General features: G+C 45.6%; 1 protein-coding gene across 1 annotated transcript in view; it reads left to right on the top strand.

Annotated features, from left to right (window-relative positions):
* Positions 1-6,891: 6,891 nt before the first annotated feature.
* LOC115142366 (collagen alpha-1(II) chain-like) overlaps positions 6,892-17,500 on the top strand; it is a 124,220-nt gene continuing 113,611 nt past the window's right edge. The window contains exons 1-3 of the mRNA XM_065002068.1: positions 6,892-7,200; positions 11,786-11,995; positions 16,035-16,051. Coding sequence (XP_064858140.1) covers positions 7,110-7,200; positions 11,786-11,995; positions 16,035-16,051 — 318 coding nt within the window. The 5' untranslated portion in view covers positions 6,892-7,109. The remainder of the gene's footprint in view (positions 7,201-11,785; positions 11,996-16,034; positions 16,052-17,500) is intronic.

Genomic DNA, 17,500 nt, shown 5'->3' with positions numbered 1-17,500 from the left:
CCGGACAAGGAGCCGAACACCACCCGAACAAGGAGCCGAACATCAGAACAACGAACACCACCCGAACAAGGAGCCGAACACCAACGCGAACACCACCCGAACAAGGAGCCGAACATGAACACCACACGAACAAGGAGCCGAACATCACCCGAAGGCCGAACACCACCCGAACAAGGAGCCGAACAACACCCGAACAAGAGCGAACATCACCCGAACCGAACAACACCCGAACAAGGAGCCGAACACCACCCGAACAAGGAGCCGAACACCACCCGGACAAGGAGCCGAACACCACCCGAACAAGGAGCCGAACATCACCCGAACAAGGAGCGAACAACACCCGAACAAGAGCCAAACACCACACGAACCGAACATCACCCGAATAAGGGCGAACACCACCCGAACAAGAACAACACCAGGACAAGGAGCCGAACACCACCCGAACAAGGAGCGAACATCACCCGAACAAGGAGCCGAACACCACCCGAACAAGGGCCGGAACAAGCCGAACACCACCCGACAAGGAGCCGAACATCACCCGAACAAGGAGCCGAACACCCGAACAAGGAGCCGACGAACAAGGAGCCGAACATCACCCGAATAAGGAGCCGAACACCACCCGAACAAGGAGCCGAACAACACCCGAACAAGGAGCCGAACATCACCCGAACAAGGAGCCGAACAACACCCGAACAAGGAGCCGAACACCACCCGAACAAGGAGCCGAACACCACCCGGACAAGGAGCCGAACACCACCCGAACAAGGAGCCGAACATCACCCGAACAAGGAGCCGAACAACACCCGAACAAGGAGCCAAACACCACACGAACAAGGAGCCGAACATCACCCGAATAAGGAGCCGAACACCACCCGAACAAGGAGCCGAACAACACCCGAACAAGGAGCCGAACACCACCCGAACAAGGAGCCGAACCCCACCCGAACAAGGAGAAGGGACGACTTCGGCGGATGTCGTGACACCCATCTTCATTGTTGGTGACAAAATAATGTAATTTGAGACGTCAACAATTCTTCCATTGACCTTAATTTGAGTGGATGAAGAAAAATAAACGGATCCGAAGACTAAATTTTTTTTTAAATATTTGAGAGCATCAAATATGTCATGTTTGAGTAGCCCAACATCAGTCCACCTCCTCTTCTCACTCCACCTCCTGGAGCAACACCTTCCTGTGAGATTCCTAGGGAGTCTGTGTGTGTCGCACCCCAGCCTCCGGTTCGTTTCCTCTTCACGTCCTGGTTCCTTTCCTCTTCACTTCCCAGTTCCCAGGCCCCGGGATCCTCCCCTCTTTGACCCACTACTCCCACACGGATCACTGCTTTCTCCCCACAATTCCTCACAGGTCCTTGATCTCAGGTCCCATTCCCAGCATCGGTCCCCTCCGTTCAGGTCCATGCTTTAGACAACCCAGGCTTATAGAGATGACCTATCCACCCAGGCTTTATAGAGACTATCCAACCTCCCAGGCTTTATAGAGACGACCTATCCACCCAGGCTTTATGGAGACTATCCAACCTCCCAGGATTTATAGAGACGACCTCTCCACCCAGGCTTTATAGAGACTATCCAACCTCCCAGGCTTTATAGAGACTACCTAACCTCCCAGGCTTTATAGAGACGACCTATCCACCCAGGCTTTATAGAGACTATCCAACCTCCCAGGCTTTATAGAGACTACCTATCCACCCAGGCTTTATAGAGACGACCCAACCTCCCAGGCTTTATAGAGACTATCCAACCTCCCAGGCTTTATAGAGACGACCTATCCTCTCAGGCTTTATAGAGACGACCCAACCTCCCAGGCTTTATAGAGACTATCCAACCTCCCAGGCTTTATAGAGACGACCTATCCACCCAGGCTTTATAGAGACTACCTAACCTCCCAGGCTTTATAGAGACGACCTATCCACCCAGGCTTTATAGAGACGACCTATCCACCCAGGCTTTATAGAGACGACCTATCCACCAGGCTTTATAGAGACTACCTATCCACCCAGGCTTTATAGAGACTATCCAACCTCCCAGGCTTTATAGAGACGACCTATCCACCCAGGCTTTATAGAGACTACCTATCCACCCAGGCTTTATAGAGACTATCCAACCTCCCAGGCTTTATAGAGACGACCTATCCACCCAGGCTTTAAAGAGACTACCTAACCTCCCAGGCTTTATAGAGACGACCTATCCTCCCAGGCTTTATAGAGACGACCCAACCTCCCAGGCTTTATAGAGACGACCCGACCTCCCAGGCTTTATAGAGACGACCCGACCTCCCAGGCTTTATAGAGACGACCCAACCTCCCAGGCTTTATAGAGACGACCTCCCAGGCTTTATAGAGACGACCCGACCTCCCAGGCTTTATAGAGACGACCCAACCTCCCAGGCTTTATAGAGACGACCCAACCTCCCAGGCTTTATAGAGACTACATAACCTCCCAGGTTTATAGGGACGACCCTGTCTCCCAGATTTATAGAGACAACCTAACCTCCCAGGTTTATAGAGACGACCCAATCTCCCAGGTTTATAGAGACGACCCATCCTCCCAGGTGTTATAGAGGACACCCAGCCTCCCAGGTGTTATAGAAGACACCCAGCCTCCCAGGTCTTATAGAAGACCCCCAGCCTCCCAGGTGTTATAGAGGACACCCAGCCTCCCAGGTGTTATAGAGGACAGACAGCCTCCCAGGTGTTATAGAGGACACCCAGCCTCCCAGGTTTATAGAGGCCACCCAGCCTCCCAGGTTTATAGAGGCCACCCAGCCTCCCAGCTTTATAGAAGACACCCAGCCTCCCAGGTTTATAGAAGACACCCAGCCTCCCAGGTTTATAGAGGACAGATAGCCTCCCAGGTTTATAGAGGCCACCCAGCCTCTCAGGTTTACAGAGGACACCCGACCTCCAGGTTTATAGAGGCCACCCAGCCTCCCAGGTGTTATAGAAGACCCCCAGCCTCCCAGGTTTATAGAAGACACCCAGCCTCCCAGGTGTTATAGAAGACACCCAGCCTCCCAGGTGTTCTCCCAGAAGACACCCAGCCTCCCAGGTGTTATAGAGCACAGACAGCCTCCCAGGTGTTATAGAGGACAGACAGCCTCCCAGGTGTTATAGAGGCCACCCAGCCTCTCAGGTGTTACAGAGGACACCTAGCTTCCCAGGTGTTATAGAGGACACCCAGCCTCCCAGGTGTTATAGAGGACAGACAGCCTCCCAGGTGTTATAGAGGACACCCAGCCTCCCAGGTGTTATAGAGGCCACCCAGCCTCCCAGGTGTTATAGAGGCCACCCAGCCTCCCAGTTGTTATAGAAGACACCCAGCCTCCCAGGTGTTATAGAAGACACCCAGCCTCCCAGGTGTTATAGAGGACAGACAGCCTCCCAGGTGTTATAGAGGCCACCCAGCCTCTCAGGTGTTACAGAGGACACCTAGCTTTCCAGGTGTTATAGAGGCCACCCAGCCTCCCAGGTGTTATAGAAGACCCCCAGCCTCCCAGGTGTTATAGAAGACACCCAGCCTCCCAGGTGTTATAGAAGACACCCAGCCTCCCAGGTGTTATAGAAGACACCCAGCCTCCCAGGTGTTATAGAGCACAGACAGCCTCCCAGGTGTTATAGAGGACAGACAGCCTCCCAGGTGTTATAGAGGCCACCCAGCCTCTCAGGTGTTACAGAGGACACCTAGCTTTCCAGGTGTTATAGAGGCCACCCAGCCTCCCAGGTGTTATAGAAGACCCCCAGCCTCCCAGGTGTTATAGAAGACACCCAGCCTCCCAGGTGTTATAGAAGACACCCAGCCTCCCAGGTGTTATAGAAGACACCCAGCCTCCCAGGTGTTATAAAGCACAGACAGCCTCCCAGGTGTTATAGAGGACAGACAGCCTCCCAGGTGTTATAGAGGCCACCCAGCCTCTCAGGTGTTACAGAGGACACCTAGCTTTCCAGGTGTTAAAGAGGCCACCCAGCCTCCAAGTTGTTATAGAGGCCACCCAGCCCACCAGACAAACCAGGTGAGGTGACCTGGCTCCGCCCTCTCCCCCTGTACTTCCTGGTGGTGTGAGTCAATCAGGAAGTTGGTTTACATCCTTCTCCTCAATATGATATTTGATAAATGATGGAGTTGTTGTGGGAATGAAATGTGGTAGAGAAATGTTGTGTTTCATATCTGACTAACCTTTAAAAGTTGCACAATTAAGCATCCATGAAAGGCCTTAATGTCCATTGCCAATGGTGATATGTGAGAAAGATAACTAAATACAGAAGTTGCTTAAGAAATGCATTATTTTGATGTCATGTTTTAACATGTAGAAGCCTAATGTGGTTACCCACCTAGGAGAGGCAGGTAGCCTAGTGGTTAAAGCATTGGACTAATAAACGAAAAGTTGCAAGTTCAAACCCCTGAGCTGACAAGGTAAACATCTGTCATTCTGCCTCTGAACAAGGCAGTTAACCCACTGTTCCTAGGCTGTCATTGTAAATAAGAATTTGTTCTTAACTGACTTGCCAAGTTAAATAAAGGTGAAATAAAAAATAAAATGTATCTCAGATTTTGTGACAGAATGAGATGCCACCCCTCTTACTGAGCACTTCTCCTGTGCCAAGAAAATCCATCCACCTGACAGGTGTGGCATATCAAGAAGCTGTTTAAACAGCATGCTCATTACACAGATGTACCTTGTGCTGGGGATAATAAAAGGCCACTAAAACGTGCATTTTCATCACACAAAACAATGCCACAGGGAGGGAGCAATTGGCATGATGAATGCAGGAATGTCCACCAGAGCTGTTTACAGAAAATGTACAGTAGTTTTCATTTCTCTTCCATAAGCTGCCTGCAACATCCGTTTTAGAGGATTTGGTAGTACGTCCATCCAGCCTCACAACTGCAGACAGTGTGTATGGCGTTGTGTGGGTGAGTGGTTTGCTGCTGTTAACATTCTGAACAGAGTGCCCCATGGTGACGATTATGGTATGGGGCAGGCATAAGATACATACAATGAACACAATTGCTTTTTATCGATTGCAATTTGAATGCACAGAGATACCGTGACGAGATCCTGAGGCTCATTGTCGTGCCATTCATCTGCTGCCATCACCTCATGTTTCAGCATGATAATGCACGGCCCCATGTCGCAAGGATCTGTACACAATTCCTGGAAGCTGAAAATGTCTCAGTTCTTCAATGGCCTGCATACTCACCAGACATGTCACCCATTGAGCATGTTTGGGATGCTCTGGATCAACGTATACGACAGTGTATTCCAGTTCCCGCCAATATAAAGCAACTTCGCACAGCCATTGAAGAGGAGTGGGACAACATTCCACAGGCCACAATCAACAGCCTGATCAACTCTATGTGAAGGAGATGTATAGTACTACATGAGGAAACATGTGGGCACACCAGATACCGACTGGTTTTCTGATCCATGCCCCCTACCTTTTTTTACAGGTATTTGTGACCAACAGATGCATATCTCTATTCCCAGTCATGTGAAATCCATAGATTAGGGCCTAATTCATTCATTTAAATTGACTGATTTCCCTATATGAACTGTAAATCTTAATTGTTGAGCTTCTATTTTTGTTCAGTATAAGTCATAAGCTGCTAATGACATTAATTAAGTTGAATTGATTCAACTAATAAATATAAAGTAATCTATTCCAATCCTGATGGCTATTACAGGTGACACATGCCAAATGATCCACTATGTTCCACTATGAGCAGGTATTGAATCATTTTTCTAGTTGGGTGCGCTGGTCGAATTTGACACACATTTTTTTATTTTTTTAAATACAAATAAATCCAATCAAAACCGTGTCTGCCCTGCCCTCAATGTGGCCTGCTGCTGTGATGAACAATCCACTCTCCTCTACCGCCATGGCCTCGAGATAAAAGAAACATAAGTTCTGATCATATAAAGTTTCAAAATGCAATTGTAGGAAAAACACAGCTTTGGAAGCTTCGTCCTCTTCTCCCTGCCAAAGAGAGGATGGTTTCAGCTTTCCGTAGGTATAATCTGCAACTCTCAATATTCAGCTCAATAGCAACTATTTTACAACGGAGATATTTTATACAACTTTGAGAGACGGAGGGGCACATGTGCACCTGCCATAGGCATATAGGTCTCATGGGTAGTAGACTACAAGTGCAACGTATTTTTAGTACATTACATTTACTGTTGGATGAATACATTACTATTATATTTTGAGTCAGCGATCTAGTTAATGTGTTTTGAGTTTCCACTTCCTCGGGTGTTGAACCCCTAATTAATTGTCCGTTTGCACGGTGATGAGGGCTAGTGTTGATGAAATGCCAGGACCGAATTCTTGTCCCAGTCCTCCGCTGATTATGAGAATGGTCAGATTGATAAAAACGGGAAAGGATCTGAGGCATTTATGTTGCTTACTACTCATAACAACTCAAGGTCCGGAAATTATTTCATAAATTACACCCCCACTAGGACGCACTGTTGTGGCGCACTAAACCCTCAGATAAAATATTTATTGGAATAAGATACAGTTGAGAAAATAACAGCAATGGAATGGAAAGCATGTAAAAGTATCCCATCGATGGCAAAATCAATGCATTCTGTGTAATTGCACCAGCTCTCACTGAAGACAAATCTGTATAGCGCCTGGTATCGCAGAACGGTGAGAGGGGGAAGGTAGCCCAGACAAGTTGGAAAGAAAAAAAGTTTCACTTTTTGGGTAACCCTTTTCAGTAGCACATGGAAGAAGGAGGGGTCTGAGCCGGGTGGAAGAATAGAACTTCAGGACAGACAGAATGGGTGGGAAACGGGGCTCAGATTTCAGCTTGACAGGGGGTAAGGGGCCGGACTGATATTTGGGAATATACAAAAATTCATTGAAGGCAGCGGACACATAAAACTGCAGTGCCTGATCTGACGCAGGTCGGTACCACATTTCTGGAGGGGTCTGGATTCCCCATTGGGTTTTGTTTTTTTTGGAAGGTGGTTGAATGTATGGTTCGGCTGTGTAACTGGGAACACACACACACACACAAAGAGAGAAGTTCTTTCGTCCTTTCTTTTTCTTCTCCCCCAAAAGGCCCTGCATGTCTAACATTTAGACATGTTGAGCTTTGTGGATTCGAGGACTGTACTGCTACTTGTAGCAACCCATATCGTTCTATTAGCTGTCGTCAAATGTCAGGACGAAGACCGTAAGTGGCAGTTTTTTTTTCTTCCCCAAAAATATTTATTCGAAAAAAAGTTTATGAAAATACTTGAAATGCTAAATTAAACTAAACAGATGATCAAATTCAACTTTTGAGAACTTTTATACTTGTGAGGGGGGGGGTCGTATATATTTAGGATACACTGTGAATCGCATATGTATGTTATATTTAATTGTTGGTCATTGTTTTTCTGCTTGAGCAATTGTATTCACCGTTACACAAAGGATATGCGCGATTATTCCCATTCCACAAAGCCAGGGAAAGGTGCGGGGATAGATAAGGGAAAGGTGTCTTGAGAGCCTAATTGCTTATATTCAAATTGCACTTTCGATTGCAAAGCTGTGAATGTCACAAGTTATAACCAATTTACAACTATCGTAGATCAATGGGATTCTAATGATGTGCGTAAAAGTGATGGACTTGATCTTGAGTTGCTGACTGTTTTCATATTGTTGATCCAAGTGCAGTAAGGTCATTTGATATAGCCAGTGAAGAATGTGCTTTTGAAGATTCTCGGAAATTCTACTATATGCCATACAGATCGGAATACTCTGGTAAGGTAGAGGATTCAGCAGCTCTCCGCAAGCTATCCAATCTTCCCCGCGATCCTCCACCCGCCCTCCTCTCACAAGTTGCGCTGCCGCTGGGCTGAACACCTGCGGGTACTTTTGCAAACATTCCGAGAGCGCTTTGACAGCGCTCAACTTTATTCATTTTGAGACAGACTGTGGGGACCAAAACAAACGACGAGACCAAGAAAAGGTGGTCAGCCTCAAAGCCTGTGTGTGAAAAGAGTTAACATTCCATTCCTGTCAGAGGCAATTCCAGGCGTGTTGGAGTCGGAACGGTGGAACGGTGGAACGTAACGAAAATCTATCTAACGAAACCTGGGAATTATTATATGAATATCTTAATAACCCGCTTACCATATCATAACCCGCCACACATGACCCTAATATTCTGATATCCCGATTATATGCCACTTAAATCCCTCCCTATACCCATTGGCCACATTTAAGAAGCGATATTGAGACTTGGCGTGACAATCAATTCAATCGATTTAAATTTAACAGATTATTTATTTTAAATATTGTATCCCATTTATGGGGAGAGTTTAGGAGACTAGGATAGGTAGCCGTTATAGAGACACTGGTGGACGGAAGCCAGGATTAAAGTTCCATCCATATGATTTGAGTGCTTCCATCTGGTTCCTAGATTTACCCAGCCCCAGGCACTGACAGTCAGAGGAGAGGGAGAAATAAATATCATCTGGTATGAGGACTACTGGAAAAAAAAACATTATAAAAGAGACAGGGAGGTTATTATTGTAATTATACTAAGGCACATTTTTTTTATGCATAAGCGCTCAGTGCAGACATAGTAAGGCTCCACAATAAATAGTAGAGTAGCAAAGACAATGAGAGAGGCTAGGGGGAAAAGAAAAACGTGCTGGCCTCCCAAATAAAACACATGAAATTGCAGACAGTCTCAGGTTACCCTGTCGGAGTGGGCTGGGGCCCCTGGAATATAATGCAAGTCGTTCTTCTCCTGGGAGAGAGAGAGAAATATTTCTGACTGGGATGTGCTAAGAAGTCCTAAAGTGGCCAAAGTGGCCAAGAGGAAGGAAGACTAGCAGGCTCAAAGGGGAGCAGTAGCTCCAAGTCCCTGGCTGGTATCAAGTCACTGCAAGGTGGAGGAGGTCAATCCACTACCTCTACCTCTCTGGCTATGCCATGGGAGGATAGGTCTATGTGGAGATCGCCCGAGCTGAGTGAGAAGGTATTCAATCTGTGTGTCCAAAAATGGCACCCTATTCCCTATTTAGTGAACTGCTTTTGACTAGGGCCCATACACTCTTAGAGAGAAAAAAAAGTGCTATTTAGCTGTTCCCATAGGAGAACCCTTTGAAGAACCCTTTGGTTGCAGGTAGAACCCTTTTTGGGTTCCACGTAGAACCCTCTGTAGAAACAAGGATTCTCCTATGGGCACAGTCGGAGAACCCTTTGGGAACCCTTTTTCTAAGAGTGTAGGGAAGAGAGAGCCTTAAATAGGGAATAGGGAGCTATTTGGGACAGGACTCTGGTCAAAAGTAGTGCACTACATAGGAAATAGGGAGCTATTTGAGACACAATCTATATCACCATGCCATGGAAGGCTTGTGGCTAGAGGTTGAAGCTGAGGGGGAAAAAAGGTATTCAATACTCCGCCAGCAAGTTCCAACAAATTCAGCTGGGAACCATAGTTAACTCCAACATCCGTCTCTCCCACACACCTGTCTTCACTTTAATATGTTCCATCCTCCATTTTGTTTCTAAAGGAAAGAGGAGGCTGTAGCCAACTCAGGAAGACTGCAGCACAGATTAGGCCTATCCTTGTGTTTGCAATAAAGAACCAGAATCCCACTTTCCGACCACCACTTGTCCTCTATTCATCAGATAAAATAGAATAGAACAGAAACAAAATCGAACAGAAAATATTTTTCAACAGAAATAGCTAATGTTGCTTAGTCAGTGCTTCACTAGGTCTTACATTGGAGCCCAAGTGACTAAGGAGATAGGTTAATTTAACCCAAGTGACTGAGGAGGTATGTTAATTTAACCCAAGTGACTGAGGAGATATGTTAATTTAACCCAAGTGTCTGAGGAGATATGTTAATTTAACCCATGTGACTGAGGAGATATGTTAATTTAACCCAAGTGACTGATGGGATATGTTAATTTACCCCATCTGACTGAGTAGACATGTTAATTTAACCCAAGTGACTGATGGGATATGTTAATTTACCCCACCTGACTGAGGAGATATGTTAATTCACCCCACCTGACTGAGGAGATATGTTAATTCACCACACCTGACTGAGGAGATATGTTAATTTACCCCACCTGACTGAGGAGATATGTTAATTTACCCCACCTGACTGAGGAGATATGTTAATTTACCACCTGACTGAGGAGATATGTTAATTTACCCCACCTGACTGAGGAGATATGTTAATTCACCCCACCAAGTATAGTCCCAAACGTTTCTGTATAAAAGCTGTCCATTTTTTTCCGTTCTTTGACGTTTCATGGCTTCCAGATGGGGGTGAAAAAGGGCCCTATGTTTGTACAAGGCAGTAGCTCTGTCCCTTTAAGAAAGGACCTCATTCATGGCCTACAGAGGTTTGTTGGTTACCTAGACCTGCCCAGGCCCCAGGCCCCAGGCCTCTAAATGTAGCTACAGTACTCACTCTGACTTCATTCCACCTTCCACTTGACGCCTAATGGAATGGCCTGATTGACCTCGAGCTGCCAACGTTAACTTCCGTGGCTTTTCAGCTGCGAGGTGCCAGTCATGGCGTTGAGTTAGCGGTGCAGTTTGATAGAATGATAACTTCTGGTATGAGATATTGACACCCCCCCTGGTATGAGATATTGACACCCCCCCTGGTATGAGATATTGACACCCCCTGGTATGAGATATTGACACCCCCCTGGTGTGAGATATTGACCCCCTGGTATGAGATATTGCCCCCTGGTATGAGATATTGCCCCCCTGGTATGAGATATTGCCCCCCTGGTATGAGATATTGCCCCCCCTGGTATGAGATATTGCCCCCCTGGTGTGAGATATTGCCCCCCTGGTATGAGATATTGACACCCCCTGGTGTGAGATATTGACCCCCCTGGTGTGAGATATTGACCCCCTGGTATGAGATATTGGCCCCCGGAGGGCCGGATAATTTTTTATTTTTTTGTTAAACGCTCAAACACCTTGTTTGAACAATGCGTGTCGCCTAGTCTATGTGAAAATGGTGTCACTTGTTGCTTCAGGTTAGAAAGTCATTTCTGCCTAAAGACAAACAAACCCAGTTCATAGACAAGGGAATGAGACATGTGCAGTAGGCCTTTGTTTGGGCATCTGAGACTATGTAGGCTACAGTTCGTTATATTTGCCTTAAAATGACTCCTCTACTTTGAAGGGAGAAGTTCAGGCTTGCGACATGGTCCACTGATCCAAAATGATGGAGACACTGCTCAGGATTCTCTTGAAGAAAAATAATCCAAACAGCCTGTTTTGTGAGATGGTGCTGACGCCTAGTGGTTGATAATGAACCTGCAGGTGATTGGTGCCGGTCTCACAGTGTATCTGTGTGCCTCTAAATCAACTGATGTGTTGACAAGTGATCAAGTTTACCTGGAACATGGTGGCTCTATAAACAAACAAAGGTTTCAATAGTTTTGGATAATGGATTGTCTTTGTTGTGGGTCTGGCTCAGCCTGGTATTTCAACAAACAAACAAAAAAATTGTGGACTTTTGTTGTTTACATCAAAATGTATTGTAGCCTATTGTCTAATGACTAGCCACTAACTGACATTTCATCCCTAGGTAATTGATCGATTGATTGATGATGCATTATTTTCTCTCTTCCCTCCCACCACACACACCTGCTCTGGCCTCTTGTGTTGTGTCTGGTCTCACACACACACACACACACACACACACACACACACACACACACACACACACACACACACACACACACACACACACACACACACACACACACACACACACACACACACACAGAGGACCCAGGCAGCTGTATGCAGGACGGACAGAGCTATAGTGACAAGGACGTATGGAAACCAGAGCCGTGTCGTATTTGTGTGTGCGACACGGGAACTGTCCTGTGTGACGAAATAATCTGCGAGGAGATTAAAGACTGCCCCAAACCTGAGATCCCATTCGGAGAGTGTTGCCCCATCTGCGTGCGGGACGGGGAAGCCCCCCCAAGTGGTCGTAATTTATTTATTTATTTACCACACATAAATAAATTACTGTCTGTCTGTGGAATTCATATTGTTACTTTTGGGAAAAAAACAGCGTAAGGAATAAACCATATCATCAGAAGATGCCTTAGGCCTATACCATTACCGATACCTGTGGCTTTGGCCCTCTATAATGCTGGCCCTATATAATACTGACCCTATATAATGCTGGCCCTATATAATACTGGCCCTATATAATGCTGGCCCTATATAATACTGGCCCTATATAATGCTGGCCCTATATAATACTGGCCCTATATAATGCTGGCCCTATATAATGCTGGCCCTATATAATACTGGCCCTATATAATGCTGGCCCTATATAATACTGGCCCTATATAATGCTGGCCCTATATAATGCTGGCCCTATATAATACTGGCCCTATATAATACTGGCCCTATATAATGCTGGCCCTATATAATACTGGCCCTATATAATGCTGGCCCTATATAATACTGGCCCTATATAATGCTGGCCCTATATAATGCTGGCCCTATATAATACTGGCCCTATATAATGCTGGCCCTATATAATGCTGGCCCTATATAATACTGGCCCTATATAATGCTGGCCCTATATAATGCTGGCCCTATATAATGCTGGCCCTATATAATACTGGCCCTATATAATACTGGCCCTATATAATGCTGGCCCTATATAATGTTGGCCCTATATAATGCTGACCCTATATAATTCTGGCCCTATATAATGCTGGCCCTATATAATGCTAACCCTATATAATGCTGGCCCTATATAATGTTGGTGTATGCTGTTCTTTTCCCAAAAAAACAAATAATGGAGAACAAATAACAACAAATAACAGAATGACACTTCTGTATAATGTATTTCAAAGAAATGCTGCTTCAACGTTATTTTTCCATAGTTGGGTCAGCTCACCTTGGGCCCATCTTGCTTGGATATTACTCCAGCCAGCCAGCCAGACATCCAGCCAGCCAGCACCAGCATGATGACCACATGTGGGAGTCATTACCTCACTTTAACAGACATGGCCTAGCATACTGACTACCGCTGCAGACTCTCTCGCTCTCTCTCTTTCGCTCTGCAGAATACAGCAAATGTGATTTCAAAGAGAATAGAGAAAGAGGAGAGACAGCAAAGGAGAGAGAGAAAAATAGAGAGGGAGAGAGAGAGAAAAAGTTGGGAGGGAGAGAGAGAGAGAGAGAGAGAGAGAGGGAGAGAGAGGAGAGACAGTGAAGGAGATAGAGTGAGAAATAGAGTGGGGGAGAGACAGAAAAAGTTGTGAGAGAGAGAGAGAGAGACAGAGAGAGAGAGAGAGAGAGAGAGGGAGAGAGAGGAGAGACAGCGAAGGAGAAAGAGTGAGAAATAGAGTGGGGGAGAGAGAAAGAATAGAGACAGAGAGAGAGAGAGAGAGAGAGAGAGAGAGAATAGAGACAGAGAGCGACAGAGAGAGAGAGAGAGAGAGAGAGAGAGGGAGAATAGAGAGAAAGAGAATAAAGACAGAGAGAGAGAGAGAGAGAGGGAGAGAGGGAGGGAGGGTGAGAGAGGGAGAATAGAGAGAGAGAGAATAGAGAGAGAGAGAATAGAGACAGAGAGAGAGAGAGAGATGGAGAATAGAGAGAGAGAGAGAATAGAGACAGAGAGAGAGAGAGAGGGGGGGGGGATAGAGAGAGAGAGAGAATAGAGACAGAGAGAGAGAATAGAGACAGAGATAGACCGAGAGAGAGAGAGAATAGAGACAGAGAGAGAGAGAGAGAGAGAGGGAGAATAGAGAGAGGGAGGGAGGCTCTATGGAAGGTGGAAAGGTATTAGAGCAGTGATACAGTATTACACTGTGTTAAAACAATAGCATTAATCTGCTGTGTCCCGAGACTCGGTCAGGGTTCACATTCTGGGTTAATATCCTAACAATGAGGGGCTTGTTGTGAGATAGAACTCGTATGTTGCCAATGCCATATGGGATTTGTCTACTCAGCTCTTTTGATCTGAACTGAGCAATCAAACGTTTGTCATCGAATACGTTCGAAGAGCATCTTTGAAAGCAGAAGTGTCGTTTGTATTTTATATACATGTTTTATACTGGACATGACCTATACTGCTTTGATTCCTTTTTACTTGATACAATATGACATGAGTACTGTATTTGAGTACTGTATTTGAGTACTGTATTTGAGTACTCTACTTTGAGTACTGTATTTGAGTACTGTATTTGAGTACTCTACTTTGAGTACTTTACTTTGAGTACCTTATTTGAGTACTCTACTTTGAGTACTGTATTTGAGTACTCTACTTTGAGTACTGTATTTGAGTACTGTATTTGAGTACTGTATTTGAGTACTCTACTTTGAGTACTCTACTTTGAGTACTGTATTTGAGTACTTTACTTTGAGTACTTTATTTGAGTACTCTACTTTGAGTACTGTATTTGAGTACTTTACTTTGAGTACCTTATTTGAGTACTCTACTTTGAGTACTGTATTTGAGTACTGTATTTGAGCACTCTACTTTGAGTACTGTATTTGAGTACTGTATTTGAGTACTGTATTTGAGTACTCTACTTTGAGTACTGTATTTGAGTACTTTACTTTGAGTATCTTATTTGAGTACTCTACTTTGAGTACTGTATTTGAGTACTGTATTTGAGTACTTTACTTTGAGTACTGCATTTGAGTACTGTATTTGAGTACTGTATTTGAGTACTCTACATTGAGTACTGTATTTGAGTACTTTACTTTGAGTACCTTATTTGAGTACTGTATTTGAGTACTCTACTTTGAGTACTCTATTTGAGTACTGTATTTGAGTACTGTATTTGAGTACTCTACTTTGAGTACTGTATTTGAGTACTGTATTTGAGTACTTTACTTTGAGTACCTTATTTGAGTACTCTACTTTGAGTACTGTATTTGAGTACTGTATTTGAGTACTTTACTTTGAGTACCTTATTTGAGTACTGTATTTGAGTACTGTATTTGAGTACTCTACTTTGAGTACTGTATTTGAGTACTTTACTTTGAGTATCTTATTTGAGTACTCTACTTTGAGTACTGTATTTGAGTACTGTATTTGAGTACTTTACTTTGAGTACTGCATTTGAGTACTGTATTTGAGTACTGTATTTGAGTACTCTACATTGAGTACTGTATTTGAGTACTTTACTTTGAGTACCTTATTTGAGTACTGTATTTGAGTACTCTACTTTGAGTACTGTATTTGAGTACTGTATTTGAGTACTTTACTTTGAGTACCTTATTTGAGTACTCTACTTTGAGTACTGTATTTGAGTACTGTATTTGAGTACTTTACTTTGAGTACCTTATTTGAGTACTCTACTTTGAGTACTGTATTTGAGTACTGTATTTGAGTACTGTATCTTGGACAGATATTTGCTTAGATAAACCCTCTATGGGAATACGTATTTTCCCTGTCTCTTGCTCTGTATGACCTCTCTCCCCTGCTTTACTTCTGTCCCCTCCTGAGATGGTGCTACAACCAACACTTTGTCCAAATCCTCATGGGTTCTTTGGTTTTTTTGGGGGTATCTACACTATGATTTGGGGTGGTGGTCTGCAAATGCTATTCCATTCTGGTGCCTTAGGGTTGTGTCCCAAATGACACCCTCTTCTCTATATAGTGCACTACTTTTGACCAGAGCCCTAAGGGCCCAGAAGTGCACTATATAGGGAATAGGGTGCCATTTTGGGATATATCCTTAGAATACAGTAATTGAGGTTATTAAATAGTTCTGGTTTCCTGCAGTCTGCCTGGCAGTGAGGGAGGACAGACCTAGTGGGTTATTTCACTACCATTGTTTTAACATCTATCTATCTATCCATCTCTCTCTCTCTCTCTCTCTCTCTCTCTCTCTCTCTCTCTCTCTCTCTCTCTCTCTCTCTCTCTCTCTCTCTCGCTCTCTCTCTCTCTCTCTCTCTCTCTCCTCTCTCTCTCTCTCGCTCTCTCTCTCTCTCTCTCTCTCTCTCTCTCTCTCTCTCTCTCCTTTCATCGCTCTCTTCCTTCGTACCAACAGGGGACCCCGGAGCTAAGGTGAGACAATGTTGGGTTTGGTGTGTATGTGTGTTTTTGTTTGTGTGTATGTGTATGTGTGTTTTTGTTTGTGTGTCTGTGTGTCTGTCTGTCTGTCTGTCTGTCTGTCTGTCTGTCTGTCTGTCTGTCTGTCTGTCTGTCTGTCTGTCTGTCTGTCTGTCTGCCTGTCTGTCTGTCTGTCTGTCTGTCTGTCTGTCTGTCTGCCTGCCTGCCTGCCTGCCTGCCTGTCTGTCTGTCTGTCTGACTGCCTGCCTGCCTGCCTGCCTGCCTGCCTGCCTGCCTGTCTGTCTGTCTGTCTGTCTGTCTGTCTGTCTGTCTGTCTGCCTGCCTGCCTGTCTGCCTGCCTGCCTGCCTGCCTGTCTGCCTGCCTGCCTGCCTGCCTGTCTGCCTGCCTGCCTGCCTGCCTGTCTGTCTGCCTGTCTGTCTGCCTGCCTGCCTGCCTGCCTGCCTGCCTGCCTGCCTGTCTGCCTGCCTGCCTGCCTGCCTGCCTGCCTACCTGCCTGCCTGCCTGCCTGTCTGTCTGTCTGTGTGTCTGCCTGCCTGCCTGCCTGCCTGCCTGCCTGCCTGCCTGTCTGCCTGCCTGCCTGCCTGCCTGCCTGCCTGCCTGCCTGCCTGCCTGCCTGTCTGTCTGTCTGTGTGTCTGCCTGCCTGCCTGCCTGCCTGCCTGCCTGTCTGTCTGTCTGTCTGTCTGCCTGCCTGCCTGCCTGCCTGTCTGTCTGTCTGTCTGTCTGTCTGTCTGTCTGTCTCTGTCTGTCTGTCTGCCTGCCTGCCTGTCTGTCTGTCTGTCTGTCTGTCTGTCTGTCTGCCTGCCTGCCTGCCTGCCTGTCTGTCTGTCTGTCTGTCTGCCTGCCTGTCTGTCTGTCTGTCTGTCTGCCTGCCTGCCTGTCTGTCTGTCTGTCTGTCTGTCTGTCTGTCTGTCTGCCTGCCTGCCTGCCTGCCTGTCTGTCTGTCTGTCTGTCTGTCTGTCTGTCTGTCTGTGAGGGCTTTAATTAGCTGTGAACCTGGACTAATACCAAAGCTAAACTCTGTGTTTTGACAGATTGAGGTGATTCTTTGATGTGAGCAGCAGTCAGACACTTAATAACAACGTCTTCTCCAGCCTCGTACAGCACATACCAGATCTATGTCTCTAATGAGAAGGTCTCAGCCTGGAATCTACGCTGCTTTGTTTCCCTATTGTTACATCACAGCTCAGTGATAAGTCATGTTGTTAACCACTCTGCACACGGAACCCGCTAGCGGGCTGAAATTCCACAACATATGGTGATCGCTACATAAATAGTCATATTAAACATTCATGAAAATACAAGTGTCTCAGATGTATCGAAAGCCTAGAATCTTGCTAATCCAACTGCGTTGTCAGATTTAAAAAAGGATTTACTGCGAAAGAATACGATGCGATTATCTGAGCATAGAGCCCCATAAAAAATTAAAAATTTAAAAGTATCT

This window comes from Oncorhynchus nerka, linkage group LG15 (genome assembly GCF_034236695.1).
Source record: "Oncorhynchus nerka isolate Pitt River linkage group LG15, Oner_Uvic_2.0, whole genome shotgun sequence".
Classification (NCBI taxonomy): domain Eukaryota; kingdom Metazoa; phylum Chordata; class Actinopteri; order Salmoniformes; family Salmonidae; genus Oncorhynchus; species Oncorhynchus nerka.
This window is presented reverse-complemented; position numbering and strand designations above follow the sequence as displayed.